Source organism: Candoia aspera, chromosome 1 (assembly GCF_035149785.1).
Source record: "Candoia aspera isolate rCanAsp1 chromosome 1, rCanAsp1.hap2, whole genome shotgun sequence".
Taxonomy (NCBI): Eukaryota; Metazoa; Chordata; class Lepidosauria; order Squamata; family Boidae; genus Candoia; species Candoia aspera.
The window spans coordinates 325,216,011-325,239,971 of NC_086153.1; the positions used below are offsets into that span (position 1 = coordinate 325,216,011).

The 23,961-nt window shown below is 42.0% G+C and overlaps 1 protein-coding gene across 2 annotated transcripts in view; it reads left to right on the forward strand.

Annotated features, from left to right (window-relative positions):
• Positions 1–690: 690 nt before the first annotated feature.
• NEMF (nuclear export mediator factor) overlaps positions 691–23,961 on the forward strand; it is a 165,844-nt gene continuing 142,573 nt past the window's right edge. For both annotated transcript variants that reach the window (XR_010066949.1, XM_063290584.1), the window contains exons 1-16: positions 691–877; positions 2,438–2,506; positions 3,883–3,985; positions 5,763–5,888; positions 6,470–6,618; positions 13,290–13,357; positions 13,713–13,796; positions 15,646–15,719; positions 16,294–16,364; positions 16,450–16,525; positions 17,289–17,351; positions 18,398–18,475; positions 19,657–19,865; positions 21,183–21,365; positions 21,709–21,772; positions 22,794–22,882. Coding sequence is in view for 1 of the 2 variants with exons in the window: in XM_063290584.1 (XP_063146654.1) it covers positions 819–877; positions 2,438–2,506; positions 3,883–3,985; positions 5,763–5,888; positions 6,470–6,618; positions 13,290–13,357; positions 13,713–13,796; positions 15,646–15,719; positions 16,294–16,364; positions 16,450–16,525; positions 17,289–17,351; positions 18,398–18,475; positions 19,657–19,865; positions 21,183–21,365; positions 21,709–21,772; positions 22,794–22,882 (1,565 nt within the window). In the remaining variant the exon portion in view is untranslated. The remainder of the gene's footprint in view (positions 878–2,437; positions 2,507–3,882; positions 3,986–5,762; positions 5,889–6,469; positions 6,619–13,289; positions 13,358–13,712; positions 13,797–15,645; positions 15,720–16,293; positions 16,365–16,449; positions 16,526–17,288; positions 17,352–18,397; positions 18,476–19,656; positions 19,866–21,182; positions 21,366–21,708; positions 21,773–22,793; positions 22,883–23,961) is intronic.

Genomic DNA, 23,961 nt, shown 5'->3' on the forward strand with positions numbered 1-23,961 from the left:
TTTACCCAAGGCAAGTTGTAAACTGCTCCGAATAAGTGATTGGACCAGCATATAAACCAAGTAAATAAGTGAGCCTTGAAAAGAAAAGGTAATCTGGAAGATTGATAGGATCAGAAGCTGGACTTGGTCTGTGAACTGTTGGTTCCCCAACCAACTTCTAGAAGTCATGTTTTTTTTTTATGTTTAGATCCAAATTAGAAAATAAATTAGGAAATGCCAGTTAATAAACAACAAACATTGCAATATGAATAAAAACACGGTTTCCAAGTTTTAAAAAATATATTTTCAAGTGTTAGAGGTACCTATAAAAGTTGATATTTTGCATCTTCATTTGTGAATGTCTCCTGCTTGTTTGACCAAGAAGAAAAACAACACAATTAAAATTTAAATTAAAAAATATAATAATATGCCAAGTATAATAATCTCTCCCTCCAAATCGATGCATAGGAGTTACAAAAAAACCCCATCCCGATTTCTAGGTCGCCGCCTGAATATATGGCTGAATTTCAGCGCTCGTGGCTCCCAAAACACGGCGTAAATACAAGTGGGCTCACAGTCTCCGACAGAAGCCAGATCCCAGACCAATAGCACCGCCCTGACACCGCGTCTGTGTCCCCAGCCCATTTTGGCTCCGCCTTCCTTCGCGGAATGAAGGAGTTTGGATCCGCCGTCGCGCCGTAGTTTCTGATCAGGCGCGCAGGCGTGCGGGCCGGCCGCCTCCTGTCAGAGGAGCGCTTGGAAACGTCTGAAGGAGGGCCGAGTAGACGGAGCGAGGATCAGAGTTTCTTGGTGGCCGGCGACGCTCGTTTCCGTTCATCATGAAGTCCCGGTTCAGCACGGTTGATATCAGGGCGGTTATAGCGGAGCTGCGCCACAGGTATGGCCTTCGGATCCCTTTCAAGGCCACGCCCCGATGATTACAGGCCACGCCCGCTAATCCCCTTGGGATCTGCCCCCTCCTCGGTAACTTCTGAGCGAGTGGCCCTTTATGCGGGCCGCCTTTGTAGCTGTCCCCGCCTGGTTGCGGGTAGATGGCTGTTGGCGGAAGTCTGCTCTGTATCTTCAGGTGCCCCTCTTTCAACTCTGAAGAGAGCTTAAGTTTATTTCTACTCAGGGTAGAAATGGCAAATGCATATCATTATAGTTAATTTGCTTAGCTTGGGAACTCTTACTTAAAATCAATTAAGTAAATAATAGCGTTGATGATACGTAAGGTCTTCTTCGATTTGAGCTTGACTCCTGGTGATTTCATGGATATGTCCAAATAGTTTTCTTTGCAATAATTTGGAAGTGGCTTGCCATCACCTTTCTTGGGCATGTTTGCTCGAGCTCCCATCTAGCCTACAGCCCTGGGATTTCTTTGTGGTCTCCCTTCCAAGTACTAGCTATGTTTGACCATGCTGCTATCTGAATATGAGGTGCAAGTTAATTAAGTGCATGAAGTCAGGTTTATCTCCTGGTGAGTGCATGGATAAAAGCTTGCCATCCCAACCTGTCCCTTGTAATCATTTGTAGCTCTTCCTTGGACATCACAGATATTCCTTTAATCCCATGCATCCACTTTATCTGTTGTTTTCCCCTCCTTTTACTTATCTTCATCTTGCAAAGAAAGTAATTTTTTCTAGTCCATTTTTCACTCACATCACATGCCCAAAGTGTATTTATGTATCTATTTATTTTATTTGACTTGTACTCCTCTAACTACTGAAGTCTTCGAGCAGTGTATAATAAAAACAAACTTAACATCAATACATTAAACAGGAAAATAGCAATGAAAACCAATAAAAACAAAAATTAAGATGTTTAAATTCTGTTCAAAAATTTATATTTTAAGGGCTTTTAATAATGAAGTTAAGCCCCTCAACTCAAAGTACTTGGGCAGTAGCAGAGGTTTGATCTGAAATCAGTGGCTGAGGGGCTTGCGACAATTGTAAGTGAGTTTTTCAGATAATCTCAGTAAGAATGAAAGCTCATATTTAAGTGAGTTTCTGCTTGCTTACCTCAAGAGAAGACTCAGCTTTTATTTGGTTCAGGTCTGATGGACTGGTTTTGTCTGTAGTGGTGGATAATAAAGTATGTTACTAATGTGTATCTTATCTACTCTTAGATATGAATCTGTTTCCAGGTGTTCCCCCTTTTTGTCTCTTTCCTCCTTGTTTCCTGTCATATACAGAAACTTAGAGGGCCATTTTCTGCATCTGAGGAAGTACCCAAGCCCAAAAAATCATATGCCACTGTGAATACTTCGTCAGTTTTTACTTGAAAAACTATTCTTTTACATCGTGCTCACTTCATGACAACTTTCTTTTTTGCCCCATATTGGAAGATATAATGGCTCCTTCCTCAAAGAGTTTGTTAAAAAAATATTCTTTCACTGTTCTCTTTTCTTTCTCCATATACATACCAGAGATATATATTTTTTCTTTTCTTTCTACAGCTTGTTGGGAATGAGGGTAAACAATGTTTATGATGTGGATAATAAGACATACCTAATCCGATTGCAGAAGTAAGAACAAAATCTTCCTCGTTTTCTTTTTTTGTGATTTCTGTTGTTGGTGCTTACATTTATCTCAGTGCTAAATATCTTAAAATTGTCTAATAAACATACAACACCAAATATTTTTTAAAAATAAATTATTGTTTAATGTTAGCAGTTAAAAAACAAACCAAGCATAAGCGTTATCTGTCGTTTGAAAAAGATTTAGTGAGTCTTCTTTAAAGAAAATCTCTGCCAGAACATCTGTATTATCCAGGGCTGAACTTTTCTTTGTGTATAATTTTTTATAATCTGTATAATCTTTTATCATTTGACACAAATAATTTGATTGTGTGCCACTTCTGGGTGTTCGGTGAAGTGACATATACAGATTTATTTGGGAAAGGCTTGTTTCTCTTTAAGGACTGAAATCTCTTGAAGACATACACACAAGTGCTTTTTTTTAAGCCAATGTACTCTTTTTCTTAAATGTAAAAATATTACAAGTTGACAGAAGTCTGTTGAATAGCAGTAATTCAGTTAGAGAGAATATATTTTATGAAGAGCAAAACCTGTAGTTTACATTGAAGGGAAATGTTTTTATATAGGTTCAAGTTGACACTGGAATAACCTTTCTAAAAATATTGAGGTGAAGAGTTTACTACCTACTCCATAAATTTGTTACCAGATGTATGTGTGTGCACCTTCAAGGCAGTTTATGACTCCTGGAGACTGCCTGGATTAATCCCTGAAGTTTTCTTGGCAAGATTTTTTGGAACTGGTTTGCCATTTCCTGCTTCCAAGGGGTGAGAGAAAGTGACTGGCCCAAAGTCACTCAGCTGGCTTTTTGTGCCTAAGGCAGGACCAGAACTCACGGTCTCCTGGTTTCAAGTCTGATGCTTAAGCCACTACACCAAACTGTCTCTTTGTTACCAGATGTGCCTTACATCAAATACGTACCTTTGTTCTTTGATTTGATCTTTTGACCATCAAATAAAGCCAGATATTCTCCATTTCTTAATTGGAACTGAGTTAAAATAGGTTTGTTGTCATCCTCCAAAATGATTGATTTCTAGGGTTAGAGGATTGTTTATTCCCACCATGGGTAAACAACACACAACCAATGTATCTGGTTTTAGAAATAGTTTTCCTTTTTTTCATATAGAATCAATCCTTTTTACAACTTTATTAATGTACCTTGTTTTCAATTTATAAGGGATCAGATTAATATTATTATGATTCAGTTGTATAAATTAAGGTTTTTAATTCAACAAAAAATGGAAAACAGAAGCTGGAAGTTCTGATAAGAGGAAGGGTTATTTATTATAAACATATATGTACATCTAAGATTCTGGGAATAAAACACAACTGAAATATCAGCTGGTTTTTTGAATGTTGTCTTTTAGGCCAGACTTCAAGGCTACACTTCTTCTAGAATCTGGCATTAGGATTCACATGACAGAATTTGAGTGGCCAAAGAACATGATGCCATCTAGTTTTGCAATGAAAGTAAGTTGGTTTTCTTTTGTTTACTAAAGATTCCTTGCAGAATGGTGGGAAACCTAAACTGGTAATTGCTGGTTTTCCTTTTGAGGCTTCAGACCTCTTCTGTTTTGCAGTTAATAGCAACCGTGTATATAGATGGTGTTTTACTAGTTAGATAACAGCAAGGCAGTTGTCTCTCTTCTCTGACTCAGTTAGAAATCCTGCTTGTTTGCTTCAGCAGCAGAAGAATGAATAATTCCATTCAGTTCAAAAGTTTAGTTTATAGCACATTTGTTTACAAGTACTTCCAAATAATATGTTTAGTTTGTATTCTTACCATCCTCGTAATTTATGTAGTATTTTCCTAAGTACACAAAGCATGTTTCATGCATTGAACTCAGAAAAAATTTCCTATTCTGATTCAGTATTGTCCATCTATTAGTCAGTCTCTGGATTAAGGCAGGGAAGGATCTTTTCCATTATTATTTCATCATTTTGTCTGTACAAGTTAGAGATTGAACCTGGGGCCTTCAAAATGCAAAGTATACGTACAACTGCTGAACTGTGCACTTTCCCATGAACGTCACGTCAGTAGGGGAGTATTAAGAGTCTCTTCTCAAAGTGTGCTGAGCTTGCAAGACTGGCCATCTGAGTTCATAGCTGAGCTCAGTTCATACCATTCCCTAGAACAGGGGTGGACAAGTGTGGCCCTCTGGAGATAGTTGATCTCCAACTCTCATCAGTTGTAGCCAGCATGGCCAATGTTGAAGGATGATGGAAGTTACAATATCTGTAGTCCAATTTTGCCCTGCACTACAGAGAATTTTTAGTGTACCTTCTAGCCATTATACTATGCTGGCTTCCCATTGTCAAATGCAATAGAGTTTTTCATACTAATATGACAGCCCATTAACAACATCTTTATGAGGGAAGGTAAATCTTTATGGACAACTATCCCAAGTGATGATATTTTCCTCTTTCAAGGGCAGCAAGGTAATTTCTGACGAAGCTGTAAGTCATCCAAGGTATTTCGGTGAAGATTGAAGACTTTGGCTGTTAATAAAAGCTGGCATTTTGTGAGAATTTAGGCAATTACTGGATCTGTGTATAATCTAGCTCTTTATTGTGCTAGAGTATTTGGTTTCTGTAGTGTAGCTCTCTTTTAATGAATGTTGGCTTGGTTGAGACTCACTACTTGAGTTTATCGCTTTCTTTTAATTGTAGCTCTGAAAAAGTATTGCAAATGTACAGTGTTGTAATTTTTAGCTGTTGTTTCTTGAACGAGTTCCTAGTTCACATTGTTTCAGAGTGAATTCTGAAAGTAGAAATGAAGAAGGTTGCTGAAGGCTTAAAAACGAAAAAAATAAGACTAAGGGAACGCAATTTTCCCTTCATCCTACCCTTCTGTCAGCAGTTCTGTGTGATTCTCTGTAGGTTTTCCAACAGACTCTCTTCCCCATGTAACATATCTGTCTGTAGAGTATCTATGGATAAAAATAATGAAATTGAATAATCTTTTATTGAAACTTTTGTGGAAAACTATATATGTGCATGCACATACAAACTTTTTTCTGTCCCTTTTTTCTTTTTTTCTGTGTTTTTTTCTGGTTAATTAAAGAAATGCAAAAAAAAATCAGCTTGTTATTTGCTCCATACCATGTCAGGATATTTTTGAAATATTCCAGGATCCTAAATGTTCTTATGTATGGAAAAGCTGCCAACTCTGCTTGCTCTGACTGAATGCACACAACTCTGCCTTGCTGCGTGTTTTTAGACTTCTTTGTTCTTTCTTCGTCAACAGTGTCGCAAACATTTAAAGACCAGAAGGCTCGTGAGCGTGAAGCAACTTGGCATTGATAGAATAGTCGACTTCCAGTTTGGGAGTGATGAAGCAGCATATCATTTGATTATAGAGCTTTATGACAGAGTAAGTGGAGAGAGAATGTCTGAGACAGGGGCAAGGCAACAGTCTCTTTCCCTTCATTTCCTTCCTGAAGAGGGGCTCAAACTGTCATCTCCTGGTATATACTCCACCTCTGTTCCTTTCAGATGTGTGGATGACCTCTCAGGATGTTCAGAAATGGCTGTACTGGCTGGGGAATTATAAAATTAAAATTCAGATCTCTGAAGGATGCCAAGATTGGGGAGAAGGCAGATTTGGCTTTGTATTTCCATATACTGTACCTCCTGATGCTATGCTGGCTTATGAAGCTGATTCTTGCCACTGTTGAAAAGAAAGTTGGGAAGGATCTCTCATACCATGTCTTTTCCAACTCTGAAGTATTTCTCTTTTCATCATAAACTCATTTATTTAGGACGTCCAGATTAACTCCTGGTGCTTTCTCTTTTTAGGTGTTCTTATTGTATTTTGGAAATATGCCAGAAGCTTTACCTGAGCATCCCTCTATCTTGCATAAGGGAAAATACATAGATCAAAATCTGAACTTTTGGAATGGAAAAAGTTCCAGGTCTGCATTTTACTGACAAGCTGTTTGGGATTTGTTGCAGGGCAATATTGTTCTTACTGACTACGAGTACCTTATTCTGAATATCCTGAGATTTCGCACAGATGATGCAGATGATGTCAAATTTGCAGTGCGGGAACATTACCCAGTTGATCATGTCAAAACTGCAACATCATTGCCCAGTTTAGAAAGGTATTGTTATATTTTATACAGGAGTATAACTGGGGCAAAAGCAAACTTTAAGAGATAAGTGTAAATTACATGTTTTAAGAGGCGTGGTGTAATGATTGCCTAAACCCAAATACTCAGTCTCACAAGCTCGGGCTTAAAGATAACTGATTTATTAAAGGAATAGTATGCAAATACAGAGAAAGCTGAGAATGAGCAAAAGCGCGCCAAATACAAACTTAAAAGCCTTGCTTGTGGGCAGGTCCCGCCCGATCGCCCGTCAGGACGCTCCCCCTCCCAGGTGCTGAATGCCGTTAGATGCGCCTGGGAAAGTAACCTTGAACAGGAGCGCAAACCCAAACATGCATTCCAAGCCCTCAAAACAAGGGAGGGCAACAGAATGGAAAAACCCCGGGTGAAGGGATACGGAACAGAGAATGACATGTGAAACGTTACAATGTTAACCAGACATTAGAATGTGAACATGACATATTGCTCCCCCAAAAGAAATTAGGGAGCCGGTTTGTCAGGATAGGCAGAGTGAAATTGGGCTACGAGACGAGGAGAATGCACGTCTGGGGCAGCAACCCATTCAGGATGAGGGAAATGTTTCCAGCGGACGAGGTATTGTAGAGTAGAGCGCTGGCGTCTGGAATCGAGAATAGATGCCACCTCGAAGTGTTGCTGGTTGTCGATCATGAGGGGAGGTGGAGGAGTGGGTTGTGGATGCCAACGGTCCGATGACAGGCAGGGTTTGAGTAAGCTGCAATGGAAAACAGGATGTAAGCGTTTAAGGTTGTGAGGTAAATCGAGTTTAAACGTAACAGGGTTGAGCTGAGCAACAATTGAAAAAGGACCGACAAATTTAGGACCAAGTTTCTTAGAGGGTTGTGGGGACTTGATAAACTTAGTTGATAAGTAGACTTTATCCCCGACTGCAAAGGATGGGTCTGGGGAACGCTTTGCATCAGCATGGCGTTTATAGGCAGCTTGGGCATGTTGGAGGGCAAGTAGAATATTAGACCATGAGTCTTTGAGAGAGTCCGCCCAGCCAGCGAGGGTGGCTGGGAGCGGTTGAGGATGAGGAAGTTCAGGAATGGGAACAAATTCGCGTCCAAAAACTGTTTTAAAGGGAACTTGACCAGTGGTTTGATGAATGGAATTGTTGTAAGCGACCTCAGCAAATGGGAGTAGATCGACCCAGTTGTCTTGCTGGTAGTTAACAAAAGCTCTGAGGTATTGCTCTAAGGTAGAATTAACAGCCTCTGTAGATCCGTCCGTTTCTGGATGCCAAGCAGTAGAAAGTGATTGTTTCGTACCCAGAAGTTTCAAAAATGCGCGCCAAAATTGTGACGTAAATTGTGTGCCTCTGTCACTCACCAAACGGGCGGGGATACCGTGGAGACGGTACACGTGGATGAGGAAGAGGCGTGCCAGCTGTTGCGCGGTAGGGATAGAAGCGCAGGGGATAAAGTGGGCTTGTTTGGAGAAAAAGTCTTTGACGACCCAAATGACAGTTTTTCGTTGACTAGGGGGTAGATCAACGATAAAATCCATGGAGATATCCTGCCAAGGGACCGACGGAGTGGCTACGGGTTGAAGGAGACCCTGGGGTTTGCCCGGTTTGCGCTTTATCGCCGCACATACCGGGCACGCAGTGACATATTCTTTTAAGTCTTTGAGTAAAGTTGGCCACCAGAATTGCCGGCGAACGAGGTGCAAAGTTTTCACGTAGCCAAAATGCCCAGCTAGCTTGTCATCGTGGCAGCGTTGTAGTATGGTTTTCCGCATAGCTGCGGGTACATAGAGACGATCGTTGCGCCAGGCAAGATCATCGGTGAAAGTTAACATGTGTCGGTTGGCTTGCAACCAAGTATCCGTTTTAAGGTGGGAGAGCAACTGTTGTTGCAAATCGGAGGGAATTGACAAGGGAGGTGAGCTGCTGGAAGGCGGAGCGGCTGGAGGCGGAGTCGATTGTGCTCGAGTCTGGCTGCGAGTCACTGCTGCCAGACTTAATTGTTTGTCGGTCCAGACGGTGCCTTGGACCGTTGGCCCTGGGCCATCATCTTGGGGTCTGCGCGAGAGTGCATCAGCCAAAAAGTTTTTCTTGCCTGGTATAAATTTAAGAGTGAAGTCAAAGCGGCTGAAGAACTCAGCCCAGCGCAGCTGTTTGGGACTGAGTTTTCGGCTGGTGCTTAGAGCTTCCAGGTTTTTATGGTCAGTCCAGACTTCAAAAGGGTTGGAAGTACCTTCCAATAGGTGTCGCCACGTCTCTAAAGCCGTTTTCACAGCAAAAGCCTCCTTTTCCCAAACGTGCCAACGTCTCTCTGTTTCAGTGAATTTGCGAGAGAGGTAGGCACAGGGTTTTAAAGCGCCAGATTGGTCAGATTGTAACAAAATTGCGCCTATGGAAAAATCCGAAGCATCGACTTGTACAACGAAGGGTTGAGAGGGGTTTGGATGCTGTAAAATTGGTTCGGTGGTAAAAAGTTGTTTGAGCGTTTGGAACGCTTGCTGACAGGCTGGAGTCCATTTAAGGAGCGCGCCTGGGTTCTTCGAACGTCGCGTATCCCCCTGTCCTTTAGTTTTTAACAGTTCCGTAAGGGGGAGGGCGATTTCTGCAAAATTTTGGGCGAATGCCCGATAGAAATTAGAGAATCCAAGGAAACTTTGTAATTGTCTCCTGGTACGGGGAGGCTCCCATGCTACAATAGCTTCTACTTTTGCAGGGTCCATTTCAATGCCCTGAGCTGAAATTCGGTAGCCTAGGTAATCAATTTGCGATTGATGAAACGCACATTTTGACAGTTTTGCGTACAACTCTGCTTTTTCCAATTTAGCCAGTACCTGACGCACCAAGTGGATATGTTCTGACATGGTTTCAGTATAAATCAATACATCATCCAAATATACTAGTACCCCCTTAAATAGGTGGTCATGCAAGACCTCATTGATTAACTGCATAAAAACCCCGGGTGCCCCAGATAAACCGAATGGTAAAACTTTATATTGGAAAGCCCCAAGGGGACAGTTGAACGCTGTTTTCCACTCATCCCCCTCTCTTATGCGAATGCGAAAGTAAGCTTCTCTCAAATCCAGTTTTGAGAAAATTTTACCTCTGGCCAGATGTGATAACATATCTTTGATCAGGGGCAAAGGATATTTATTTAATATTGAGACCGCATTGAGCCCGCGGAAATCGGTACAAAGCCTTAATGACCCATCCTTTTTTGGCCTGAATAGGACAGGAGCTCCTACCGGGGAATTAGCAGGCTCAATGAAACCCCTAGCCAGATTTTTGTCAATGAACTCCCTTAGCGTGGTAAGCTCTTTGGGAGACATGGGGTATATTTTTGGGTGAGGCAATTTTACATTTGGTAAAAACTCAATGGCGCAGTCCGTTTTTCGGTGGGGTGGCAAGCGATCTGCTTCCTTTTCCCCAAATACTTCAGCAAAATCTTGGTACTGATTGGGTAGCCCCTCAAGAGGTTGAAGCGTTTGTACAGTGGTATACGCTACCCCTCCACCCTCCATGTCCTCCAATAGGTCCTTTTCGGGTACTTTGTAAAATCCATCCGCAAACGTCACAGTTCTATGCAGCCAGTTGATGAAAGGGTTTTGTTGCACAAACCAAGGCATCCCCAAAATTACCAGAGGACCCCCCACTGGAGCTACCACAAATGGCAGCTTTTCCTGATGGGAGCCCATCTGCAAGGCGACCAGTCCCGTGGAAAGATTAACTGCTTTCCCTCCCGCCATAGTTCCATCCAACTGGGTGAAAATCATGGGTCTTGGCAAAGGGAACGTGGGCAGTTCCAGGGCCGCTACGACATCAGGGTGCATTAGAGAACGGGAGCAACCCGAGTCTAGCATGGCCCACACTTCCACCGTTTTGGTTTGTGAGCCCAGCTTAAGTTTAACAGTCAGTGTGGGAAAGTTTCCACTCACCGAATCATGGTTACGCCCGGTTTCTTCCACCTGCCCTAGGGCGCCCTTCAGGGCAGGTGGTAGGCTTTTCCCGCCGGCTGCTCGAATTGCAACTCTTCCTCCTCTTCTCCGAAGGGTAGGTCGGGGGGGTCCAGTTCCGCGAGGGCTGCCTTCAGTTTTCGCGGTGGAGCAGGAGCAGGCGTCTTTATCGCGGGTTTCGTCTGTCGTTCCTCTGGACGGCGTCTCGGGCACGACGTGGCTCGATGCCCTTCTTTTCCACATCGGAGGCACTGACCCTTGGAGAACCGTTGCTCCCTCTCTTCTTCCCAGGTTTTCGGTTTGGGGCGGCTGGCAAGTCCAGATGCGCGCGCTCCTCTAGCGAGACGTGTTTGTCTAAGCTCTTTGGTATGGGCATAGGTTCGTAGGGCATTTTCTGCGCTTCCCGCCAACTGAATCCACCCATATAGCGTTTTGGGATCATCTCTGCCCAGAGCCCATCGAAGGATTTCGGGTTCAAGCCCCTGCTTGAACAATTCGATGATTGTTGGCTCAGACCAGTCTTCCACTTTTCCTGCCAAGGCTTTAAACTCCAACGCATATTTGGCAACTGAGAGGGACCCTTGGTAAAGTTTCCGCAGGTCATTTTTAGCCGTTTCTTGAGCTAGGGGGTCTTCGAAATGCTCTTTAAGTGCCCACAAAAATTCATCGAAGTCCTCTAACTCAGTTGCCTCAGCTTGGCATAGTTGCACATACCAATCCGCTGCCCTTCCTCTCAGCTTGTTGGCAATGAAATTGACCTTGCCGTGTTCAGACCGAAAGTTCCGACCCCAATCTTCCATATAATGCTTGGCATTCGTAATAAAGAAGGAGAGCGTTGCGGGATCCCCATCAAACTTCACTCCAAATGGTGGGAAGGTTCTTGCCGGCTCAGCTGGCTGTGGCGGTGCCGCGAATGACAGCGTACGCCGAGCCCCCACAAGTGGTCGATCCCTAGGAGGTCTTGCCTCTCGCTCTCCCCTTTGATGGGCTGATCGAGTCTTACTTCTCCCCCGGGTCGACAGGGTGCTGTGCCTGGGGTACTGTGACGGCTCTTCCTCCCAATCCTCCGGGGTGGGCTCTGCCTCTCTGGGCTGATCCTCTCTGGGTAGATCCTTGAGGATCGTTACTATTAAATCCATTTTATCTTCCAATGCCCTCATACGGGCCGGAGTGACCGGCTCCTCCGGGGGTTGGTTGGTTATCACCACCTTCGGTGACAGAGGGACTTCGTGCTCCCAGGCCAATTGGGGAGACCCCCTCCCCGTGGTTCTTTCCATAACAGATCTCTGTTCACTCCTGAGACTCTCCTGTATGGATGTCAACAGCTCGTCCAATTGGGTATCTCGCAACTCCCGACGTGCTGCTCTTTGCGCTCTCGAGGTTAGCGCTGGCCGGCTTTTGACCACCTCCCGCTCTTCTTCGCCTCCCTCACTTATGCGAAGTTGAGGTTCTGTCATCGCTAGCGTTCCCTCTTATCCAAGGATTGGATGGGGCCAGCGGAAAATGTAAAAAATGATTCTCAGCTTTATGTAATGATTGCCTAAACCCAAATACTCAGTCTCACAAGCTCGGGCTTAAAGATAACTGATTTATTAAAGGAATAGTATGCAAATACAGAGAAAGCTGAGAATGAGCAAAAGCGCGCCAAATACAAACTTAAAAGCCTTGCTTGTGGGCAGGTCCCGCCCGATCGCCCGTCAGGACGCTCCCCCTCCCAGGTGCTGAATGCCGTTAGATGCGCCTGGGAAAGTAACCTTGAACAGGAGCGCAAACCCAAACATGCATTCCAAGCCCTCAAAACAAGGGAGGGCAACAGAATGGAAAAACCCCGGGTGAAGGGATACGGAACAGAGAATGACATGTGAAACGTTACAATGTTAACCAGACATTAGAATGTGAACATGACACGTGGTGGCTGGAGGTAGGAAACCTTTGCCTACATCATTTTTTCCTCATTTTTGCAAAGCATTTTTGATTGTATATTATAATATAGGTTTTTGTAGTACTTCTACCTTTATCATAAAAAAGAGTCTTAGCCTCCAGAAGCATGATCATTATGATTGGAATGCAGGTGCTTGAGTATTTTGGGAATGTCCACAATAAAGTAATGTACATTTTAATTAATCATTTATATTTCAAATTTCGCCACTGCCCATCTCTGTCAAAAGAGGTTTACAATAAGGCATTTTCAAAAGGGTATTTTAAAGGTTTTCCAGCCCTTTAAAATGGAAAAGTAAAGATGCCCTCACATCATGCAGTTTTCTTGGTAGCATTACAGAAGTAGTTTGCCATTTAGTTTTCCTGGGATTTTTTTTTTCTTACTTTTTAAAATTTTTATTGACTCATATTAGAATAGGGAAAGCAAATAAATGTTTTAAACAACACAGAATGAAACTAGTTCTAAATGAAGAATCTTGGGCCATATTAAAGATTTACAAATGGACTGAGTTCATATGAGTTAGTCTACTTTATTAGATCAGTAAAGTAACATTATTTGTTTTGAGTTAGGCTGTATTTCACAATAGCAGTTATATGGGAAGTTATTTTTGATCTCTTACACAAATAATTCCTGTACATAATCTAGGTTTGGGTATAATTTGAATAATCTGTTCTTTCATACAATTGGTGCCTTCTGAGCAGAGAAAACATTCCTTGTTTTAATTTTACTGTATATGTTATAGTATTTTATGAGACTTCTTTTTTATGATCTTTCCTCACTCCTTTCATAGGTTAACAGAATTAATAACAAGTGCACCTAAAGGAGATCAAATAAAGAGGGTCCTAAATCCCCACCTTTGTAAGTACCAGTTATTTCTGTTTTTTAGGAAATTATAAGGTGATTTGACCATAAATTATTTGGGGAATGAAATAAAAGATACGTATAAACCAAAATGTTCAGTTCTATTTTGAGAATTTTCATTCTATATTTATCTTTGAAATCATCAAAATCATATCTCTTAGACAGAAAATGGCATTTCCTTATGATGAACTAAATGATGGGGAAGAAGCCTCACCTTTCTTTCCTGCATAAAACGTTCAGATTCAGCCTTGCACAACCTTAAAATAGATTTGGGAAACAAAATATTTTATCCTCAAGCTTTGGTTTAGCTAAATTTTTTATAACCAGTTATGTTCCTTTTTTTAAAATACAGCTTATGGCGTCACGCTGATTGAACACTGCCTTATAGAAGCAGGATTTTCAAGTAGCACCAGAGTAGAGCAAATAGAAAGCAAAGGTAGGTGCCAAAACATCTGAATGTGCTATGTCTGGCATACTGTTTCCTGTGTACTATAACATCATGTCATAGTTGGTATTTAAAAACTTGTTTCTCTTGTTAAAAAAACAATTTCTTGATCTTGTCTTAGTGTCCATGCAATGTTAATTTTTATTTAATTTATTTATTTCTTAGATTTTATTTATTTATTTCTTAGATTTCAAAGCCACCCAACTTCAAAAAGGCTCTGGGTGGCTTACATATTTAAACGAATACATAATCTAAAAAGAACAACATGAATGCTCAGACAGAGCCACACTAATAACAACCAAAAAAATTGCCAGCGACTCCAGCAACATCCTAACCCCAGGCCTGGGAACGGAACTAGGTCTTTGGAGAGTTACAGAACATTTGAAGGGAGGGAACTGTATGTATCTCTCGGGGGGATACTGGTTCTGACGGCAGGCGCTGCAACAGAGAAGGCGCATTTCCTTGGTCTTGCAAGATGATAGTATTTAACCGAAGGGACCTAGAGTGTACCCACTCTGCCCAATTGTACCAGATGGGCAGAACTTATTGGAGACAGGTGCTCCTTCAAATAAACAATCCCTATGCCACGAAGGACTTCATAGGTGACAACGAGCACCTTGAATTTCACCAGAAAGCTGACTGGTAACCAATGCAGCTCACAGAACAGTGATGATGTATGAGTGAAATATGGAACACCCATTGCTGCCCATGCTGCTACATTTTGAACTAGCTGTAGCTTCTGGGTCACCTTCAAGGGTAGCCCCATGTAGAGTGCATTGCAGTGGTCCAGTTGTGAGGTGACTAGGACATGAGTGACCCTCTGAAGGGCCTCTTGGTCAAGGAAGTGGCACATCTAGCACACAAGGTATGCTAAGTTCCTCTTGGCCGCAACAGCCACCTGCTTTTTGAGGAGTAGCTGCAAGCCTACAACGACCTCCAAATTGTGCAATCCCATTCAAGACCAAAGGTGGAAACGTCCCCGACCCAGGGGGGCCAAATAACTACTCAGTCTTGTCTTGAGCCTGAGTCTGTTCTCCCCATCCAAACCTGGACAGCCTCCAGATATTAGGTCAGTACATTGATAGCTTTATCTACTCAGCCCAGGGTTCAGATGTACAGTTGGGTTTCACCAGCATACTGATAATACCAGACCCCAAACTGATGGATGACCTGACCTGGTGGTTGCACACAGAAGTTACATAGGAGAGGCAAGAGTGTCAAGCCCTGAAGCACCATATGTGAGGCTGATACAATCTCCCCCCTCCCCATCAGTGCTGCCTGGAATTGATCACAGAGGAAGGAGGTGAACCACTGCAGTGCAGTGCTTGCCACTCCCCGCTCCAACAGCTGGTCCCGAAGGATACTGTGGCCAGTGGTCCTGAAAGCTGCTGAGAAATCAAGGAGCACAATGAAGGATGCTTCGCCCCATCCTGGCTCTGCCAAAGGTCATCTACAGATGTAACCAGTGCTTTCTCCGTTCTGTATCCCGGCCTGAAACCTGTTTGGAACAGGCTCAGGTTTGGATTTTATTACTAAGCCTGGTTAACTCCAAGTCTCTTAAGTCAGCTTAGCAGGGACCATAACACAGTGGTGGTGTGGACTTTGTTTATAGAAAGTCCCAGTCAGAATCCTTGTCAACTCCAGGCAAGGATGGGAAAACCTCTTATTTGAAACTCTGGAGAGCCACTGCCAGGCAGTGTAAACAGTCACAACCTGTAGAGACCTGTGATGAGGCTCTTCCAGACCCTGTCCAACATACAGAGGATATACTGTGTCGCAGCAAGAACCTACAATCTTACAAATCTTGGATTTAAACACCTATTTTTTCTTCTTCTTTTAGATATTGAAAAGGTACTAGCCGCTTTACAAAAAGCTGAAGACTGCATTGAAGCAACTGAGAACTTTAATGCCAAGGTAATTTATAATTTGGGGACAAACGTTTTGATTTTTATACCCTGGCACACTCATGGATTTAAAGCGTTTCTAGCTTTGTAGCAGCAGAACTGCCAGGGGAGAGATACCTTGAGTCTTTCTAGTTAAGAACCGAGGTTGTTGAGGGTTCTGATGGAAATCCTGTATCAAGAAAAGAAGCTGAGGACATGAGGGTCAGAAGTTTGGCCTTCAACACCACAGATGCTGTAACAAATATCACAAAGAGGAGTTACTCGTTGAGTTTTCTGTTGCTGCATGCAACAGAATTAATTCTTTTCTCAGTAAGTTCTGGCCTTGTGCTTACTGCCATGAGCCCACAATGCTAATGTTTATTTCATATTTCAGTACTTAATCTGCTTTTCCCATTCAGCTTCTGGACACAAAGTGGCTAATAGACAAACCAAAAAAACGGTAAAACAGATAGAATAGCAGCAAAAAGTCTCATTAATTGAACTAAAGGCCTGCAGTGCCTGAAGAGGATACACTTTTATATTTCCAGCAGTGGGAAATAGATGTAATGCATAGGGATTTTCCTTTCCCCTTGTCTTTTTAATAGGGCTACATCATCCAAAAAAGGGAGAAAAAGCCAAGTCTAGAACCAAACAAGTCTCCTGAAGAAATCCTCACGTATGTATTTTGAGGGAAGTGCTTTTTGGGACTGTGCTGTTTCCTGATGGTCAGCTAGCATGCTTACGCAACACGTGTCTTTTAGGTACGAGGAGTTTCACCCTTTCTTGTTTTCACAACACTCAAAATGTCCATATGTGGAGTTTGAATCTTTCAACAAGGTACAGTGCTATGCTCTGTTCTGGATGTTATATACAATTTTTATTGTACCAGTTAAGGGCTGGAAATATAATTAGTTACATTGAACAAGAATTTTGCCTGCTATTTGTTTGATAATGAGAATCATCTGGTTACCTTTTTGAACATTTAAGGAGAGCATTAAGGTTTTGAATTACTGATCATGGAGAGAAAGTTACTTGGCTTTATGCTTTTGAGGGTAGTTAATTTTTGTGGCAAAACTGATCAGAATAAAATCTGCACAAAAAGTGGCTTTACTGAAACAAACTTTGCATTAAAAATTGTGAATTTCCAGTGGACATTTTAAGTAGATCTAAGTAAAGAGGTAAGGGACGTGGTGGCGCTGCGGGTTTAACCACTGAGCTGCTGAGCTTGCCAATCGGAAGGTTGGCGGTTCGAATCCGCATGACTGGGTGAGCTCCTGTTGCTAGTCCCAGCTCCTGCCAACCTAGCAGTTTGAAAACATGCAAATGTGAGTAGATTAATAGGTACCGCTTCAGTGGGCAGGTAACAGCGTTCCGTTTAATCATGCCGGCCACATGACCACGGAAGTGTCTACGGAGAAATGCCGGCTCTTCAGCTTTGAAACGGAGATGAGCACCGCCCCCTAGAGTCGGACACGACTGGACTTAATGTCAAGGGAAACCTTTACCTTTACTAAGTAAAGACTACTGGTGGGTGCAATCAAATATTCTTCTAACTTCTTTTTTTCTTGTTATATTTTGTATTACTTTACTCTTTTGGAAGGCAGTGGATGAATTTTACTCTAAGTTGGAAGGCCAGAAGATAGACTTAAAGGCATTGCAACAGGTACTTACCTTGTGAAAAAGTTAACATTTGCCATTGTTTCTATGTTTTCCTTTTGAAGACCACTTATGCACTATGGTTTGCTGAAAAGTTGGCGCTCTAGTTCACTTGGGAAGTGTTTTATTATGATCTAGCCAATATGCCAAGTTCTGGCTTGTCTGGAAGAGCAAAGATCAATGAAACTCTCTTTCATCAGTAGACCAGAATGATTACCTATAAACAGCTAGTTTGCTAGGTTGAATGGCTAGTTTGCTTGGAATCTACTTTGCTGATCATAAGTTATTACGGAAATTTTATATTCCTGTATTTTTCCTCTGTTAATTCATTACTTCTATGCTACTGTAGCTTTAAGAAGACAATCCTCTTCTCATTTCCCTTTTTTACTCATGGCTATCTTGGGTTTTAGAAAAGTACAAGTTTAATCTCCATATTTTTTTCTTCCTTGTTCTTCTACCCTTGAATTTCCCTCACTGCTTTTTCAGTGTAATTCTGGTGTATCCTCCTCATTACCGGATCTGCTCCCTGCCTGAAAAGATTAAGTCTCTCAGATGAAGCTCCACTAAGATTGAGCATTACCTAGTCACAAGTGTATTTTGTTTAAAATTCTTCCTACACTGCTCAAGATTTTTGTTAAGTGCCTATATCTCAAAAAAGTATTGTGAATCCTTGTGTCTAATGCTGTCTTAATTGTTGTTAATACTTCAACCTCTTGACCACTAAATCTCATCCAGGTGTTCATTCTGTCATTGTTTCTATGATTTGCTCTCCTTTGCTTGCATTGCCCTGTGGATTTAAAGTTTACCTATATATTCAGTATACAGCGAGGAGGAGGGTGTAGCAAGATGAAGAGAGAGAGCCTATGCTACACTTCTCCCAATTCTGGAATTTAAAATAAAATAACATTACTTTTTGCCCTGTCTGCAAATTTCTTTAACATTGCCATTGCCTTTAGTTCCTCTCATTTTACATTTTACCTCCTCTGCCTGTGTTAGGAGAAGGCTTAGATTAGTATGCTTCTTCCCCCACCCCTCTGTGTTTTTTCTTGAAAGGAAAAACAAGCATTGAAGAAGCTGGAAAATGTGCGGAAAGACCACGAATACAGATTAGAAGCTCTTCATCAAGCTCAGGTAGAAACGTTGATTCCTTTAAGCCTAATGGAAGGCAGCATTATTGCACAATCAGAGTTCTGGCTTCAGTTTGTCCCATTCAAAGAATTCTAGCTTAGTTTTTGTAGAATAATGCTTTCATGCTAGAACAAATCTTAAAATCATGAAGGGGAAGAATGGTAATGCTTGCTGGAGTGGAAATGCTGGGCTAAATGAGCAAATAGCTTACTGTGGTATAAAGCAGCTTATTTAGATATTTGGAAGAACAGCAGAGTGCACATCTCTCTCTGTGTCTCTTTCTGTCATGTTTGTATACACTCACCGTTAGGCACACACACACACACATCTTCCCCTCAGAACTGCTATTAGAATGGCCATGTAGTCATGTTTGGAATATGAAGGTTCTGCTGTATTCTGTGGGAATTGTTACTGAAGGCTAGTGGGTTACTTTCATTTGGACGCAGGCATCCTACGTTCAAGCCCATTGGATAAATTCCCTTGCTGATAAGATCTCTCAGAGTCAGCTTAGTGGCTTTCATCTACAGCAGACAGCTAAATATCTCTGCAGATTGTAAACCACTGAAAATTTTGTGAATGAGGGTTGGTGATACATGTTGTAATAAATAAATACATCTGCCAGCCTTAACCTTGGTCTAGGGACAGCCTGTTTATCACAAAGATCTGTTTTCATGGCACCCACTTCCCAGTTGATTAAATCTGTCATAGCCCTTTTATGTTTCCAGATGAAATAAATCCTTTTACCCTTGGTCTATACCAGTGTTTCTCAACCTTGACAAGTTTAAGATGTGTTGACTTCAATTCCCAGAATTCCCCAGCAAGCATGCTGGTTGGGGAATTCTGGGAGTTGAACTCCACACATCTTAAAGTTGCCAAGGTTGAGAAACATTGGTCTACGCCATTGCAGCACCTGCCTCTCTTTCTTCCCTGACTCCCCCACTTTTAAATCCCATAATTTGTGATTTCAGTTCATCGGCTGTTTTTGAACTATGAGGTCCTATCAATTCCTAAAAACTCTACTTGTGTTCCTATGGCACAATCCTCATAGCAGAGCTTATATCCAGGTGCTGACTCTTAGCACCTTCAACCCAGAGGTGTTTAAAAAGTTATCCTTTCTGACTAACATTTTAACTTCCTGACAGAGAAAAGCAACAGCTCAATACTCTTTCCTTTACTTTCCAAAGGAAATTGACAAGGTGAAAGGTGAGCTTGTGGAAATGAACCTGGAGGTAGTTGATCGAGCCATCCAGGTGGTCCGCAGTGCCTTAGCCAACCAGATTGATTGGACAGAGATTGGAGTCATTGTCAAAGAAGCCCAGGCCCAAGGGGACCCAGTAGCAAGTGCCATCAAAGAGCTGAAGCTGCAGACAAACCATATCACAATGCTCCTAAAGTAAGTTGCTGAGCCGATGAGAGGAACACCCTGGGACTGATTATCGCTTTTGTCTATCAAGGCAATATCACATTTTAGTGCAGCCTTTCTCAACTTTTTGACCCTGAAGGAACCCTTGAAATATTTTTCAGGCCTTGGGGAACCCTGCACATTCAGGCTCAAATATGGGCCAGAAGTTACTAAATTATTATATTCATTTCTTGTGTAGGCCTGTGCATTAACAGTGTTCCTAAACTAAAAATAGACTGAAATGTACCTCTTTAATGTGAAGTTGCTGGAATTTGAACTAATTTTTTAAATCATGATCTCCCAGGGAACCTCTAGTTCTCGCAGAACCCTGGTTGAGAAACTCTGGTTTAGTGTAATGGGAGAGAATCTGTGGACATTCAGATATTAGGCCTCAGTTCTCATCAAGATCTGTTAGAATGGCCATTCCTTAAGGATCTTGGGAGTTTTTTTCCAGTAATATTAAGAGCAGGAATAGATGATGATTGCTGCATTGACATTGTATCTGAGGAACCGTCTCATCCCATGACATCAACCCGTCCCATCCGATCATGCAGAGAGGTCATGCTATGGACCCCGTCAGCAAGGGAATTCCACCTGGCGGGGTCCAGGAGGTGGTCCTTCTCTGCAGTGGCGCCCGCCCTCTGGAACATTCTTTCCCCGGAGGTGAGGCAGGCCACTTCGCTCCCGGCCTTCTGGAAGAACCTGAAGACCTGGCTTTGCCACTGTACTTGGGGCAGGGAGGGGAGTAGTTACTCATGGGGATGGCTGGTGCCTTAGAATGCTTCTCACATACATACGATCTTTTATTGCCATCTGGATTTTTATTTTATATTTATATTTATATGTTGTATTTGTATTTGTATTTGTATTTATATTTTATATATTATTTATGATTATTGTTTTTAACTTGTTTTAATCTTGTTAGTTCTATTGTAAACCGCCCAGAGTCCCTCTTCTCAGGGGAGATGGGAGGTGGCAAAATTTGAAAACAAATAAACTAAAATAAATAATAGTTGCAGTGAAAATGGCAGTGTTAACTTTTTAAAAATATTTCTAAGCTTTGAACCCACGTGGAAATAAAGAGTCAGACCAAAACAAACCCAAGCAAAAAAGTCTTAATTAACTTTGTTGACTATGCAGAATTTTACTGTACATCTTCATCAGGAATGTAGAACAGAACCAAGAGAATGAAAAGTGGTGATCAGATTTATTCAGCTTCCAACCTGAATTTGTAACCCATTAATTGCTTAAAGTTATTATTAAAAGAGATGCTTGTGGTCAACAAAACATGCCTTTTTGCTGGGTTAGAAATCCTTATGTGATCTCAGAGGAGGAGGAAGAAGAGGAGGAAAAACCTAAAGCAGAGGTGGCAGAAGAGTCAAAGGGAAAGAAGAAGAAAAAGAAAGTCAAACAACTCCAGAAGCCTCTGAAGAATCAACCCATGCTGGTGGATTTGGATCTCAGCTTGTCAGCTTATGCAAATGCCAAAAAGTAAGAAGAGGGTAAGAACTGGCTGGCATACCTTTAAAAACTGGGCCTGCAATGTGGAAGCTTGACTTGAGAGAGTCTTTACTTTTACTTGAGGAGCCAAATATTTGGTGCATTACGAAATGGATGGAATTTGAGCCACTGCTCCATCCCTTTGGATGGTTTGGCTCAAGAATTGAAATGAGGCCACAGTTAGCTTTCCATTTAAATCCATTCTTTTCTTCCCAGTTAATGTTTCCCAAATCATGCAGGATGAGCAAATATGATACTTTGCATCTATATTGAAATGGGCTGTTAATTTGAAGAGGGTTGGCCTAGAGATATGATATGCTTTTATGTTTCCCAGATATTATGATCACAAGAGACATGCAGCTAGAAAAACCCAGAAAACTGTGGAGGCAGCAGAAAAGGTACATCAGTGGCTTTCTTGCCTTTATTACTTATGGAAAAAGAAATTAGAACAGCACTCTTAAAAACCTCTTTACTCAGTCTGATATAATTTCAGTTTTCCTGAAGCTTTGTGCCATTGTTTTAATCAGCTGCACCATTCATTTATAGTGGCACGTTAATCCTGTTCAAGAAAATGGTTTTGCCAAAGAGTTTGGTTTACTTTTCAAAGGTGGAATAGCTTACTACTTTAAACCTAGAATTACTATTTCTGTCAAGCAGTTGTTAAAATAAGGAAGTTTAAACTTTAACTTGGGTTAAGCCAGTAGTATCTTCACTTGGTTTGGCTGGTGGATGCATTTGGCCTTTGGAGGGTGGCTACTGTGGTAAGTGTGGCCTGTCATCAAACCTTCATTTACCAGAAGGTGTACTAGAGAGGATGCTCCACGCAAGATGTAGTCTTCCATTTCCCATTTTATCTTTGTCTTTTTTTCCTGAGCAAATGGGCACATTTTCAAACAAAGCACTGAGCTGAAACTTGCTGCCATTTTTATCATATAGCATGCTTTTGAGCCCTTTTGGAGCCAAGGGACAGTCTTGGAAATAAAGATAATGCTGGAGGTTTTGGGTTTGTTTTCCAGCGTGCAGGTTTTGTTAATCACACGAACATTTAGAATTAATTGAAGGGCTGGTTTGAGTGTCAGTAGATTCATAGATGCCCATAGACACTATGTTGGGAATCCTAGATATAAGCCACGCAGGAAGAGTGGTAGTGCATGGTTGTACTGCAGTACAGGCAGGCTGAGTAAAGTGATCAAGAATATTATAAACTTAGCAGTATTTGGGACTAAGGAAGTTGTCTAAGATCAGAAAAATACCCTGGACTGCAATTAGTATGAGAATAATAGTTTGTTTTCTAGAAGGGGCGGGCTGTTTTTGAACAGCTGTGTCGTTTTATGTTCCAAACTTTGGCTGGGTGTAGGTTGAATTGCTTCTTTAAATGCAGAACTGTGGTGGATGGTTTTGTTTTGCTCTTCTAAACAGGCTTTCAAATCAGCAGAAAAGAAGACCAAGCAAACACTGAAAGAAGTCCAAACGGTTACCACCATTCAGAAGGCTAGGAAGGTTTACTGGTGAGTTTCTTGCAGTGGAAATAAGCAGGCAACCATTGAGTAGCTTACTTTTTTGAGGGAGAAGACAGGGAGTTGAAAACAGGTGTGATAGACCATTGACTATTCAGTTGCTCTAGAATTTATGATCCTAGAGTAAGGGTGCAAAAATGGAGCATGGGGCCATATGAGGCCTGCAGACATCACCTTTGCAGTCCCTAGGAGCCTATCTTGATTGGTTGGGGCTGACATTTTTTTATATTTGGGAGGATTTTATTAATTAATTAATTAATTAATCAAATTTATCACTGCCCATCTCCCAAAAGGGACTCTGGGCAGTTTACAATAAAACATAAATAAAAATATAAAACTGTAAACACTATAATACATAATACAATAAATATAATAAAAACCTTGATGGCTGGAAGTTCTTTATGATTTGCAGGCAGAGCTGGGTCCTTCTAAGAAACTAACCATCCCCAGAAATGGCTACTCTCCCTCCCGCCCCAGGCATAATTACAGAACCAGGTATTTAGCTGTTTCCTAAAGTCCAGGAGGGAGGGAGCCAATCTCACTTCCGGGGGAAGGATATTCCAAAGGGCAGGGGCTGTTGCAGAGAAGGCCCGCCTTCTGGACCCCACCAGGTGGAATTCTCTTGCAGATGGGGTCTGTAGCATGCCCTCTCTACATGACCAGGTGGGACGGGCTGATGTGATGGGGAGGAGACGGTCCCTTAGGTAACTTGGACCCGTGCCATGTAGGGCTTTAAAGGTGATAACCAACACTTTGAATTCGACCCGGAAGCATACTGGCAACCAACGCAGCTCGCGGAGCAAAGGAGTGACATGTGTTGATCTTGGGAGACCCAAGATCGCCCGCGCGGCTGCATTTTGCACCAGCTGTAGCTTCCGGATACTCTTCAAGGGTAGCCCCATGTAGAGCGCATTGCAGTCGTCTATATGGGAGATGACCAGGGCATGAGTGACCGTTTGAAGGGCCTCTTGCTCCAGGATTGGGGATAAGAAGCAAAATGGGTGTTTTAAACCTTGCAGATATTTAAGGTATCCATTCATCCCTTAAATTTCCTGCATCTTCTCCTAGAA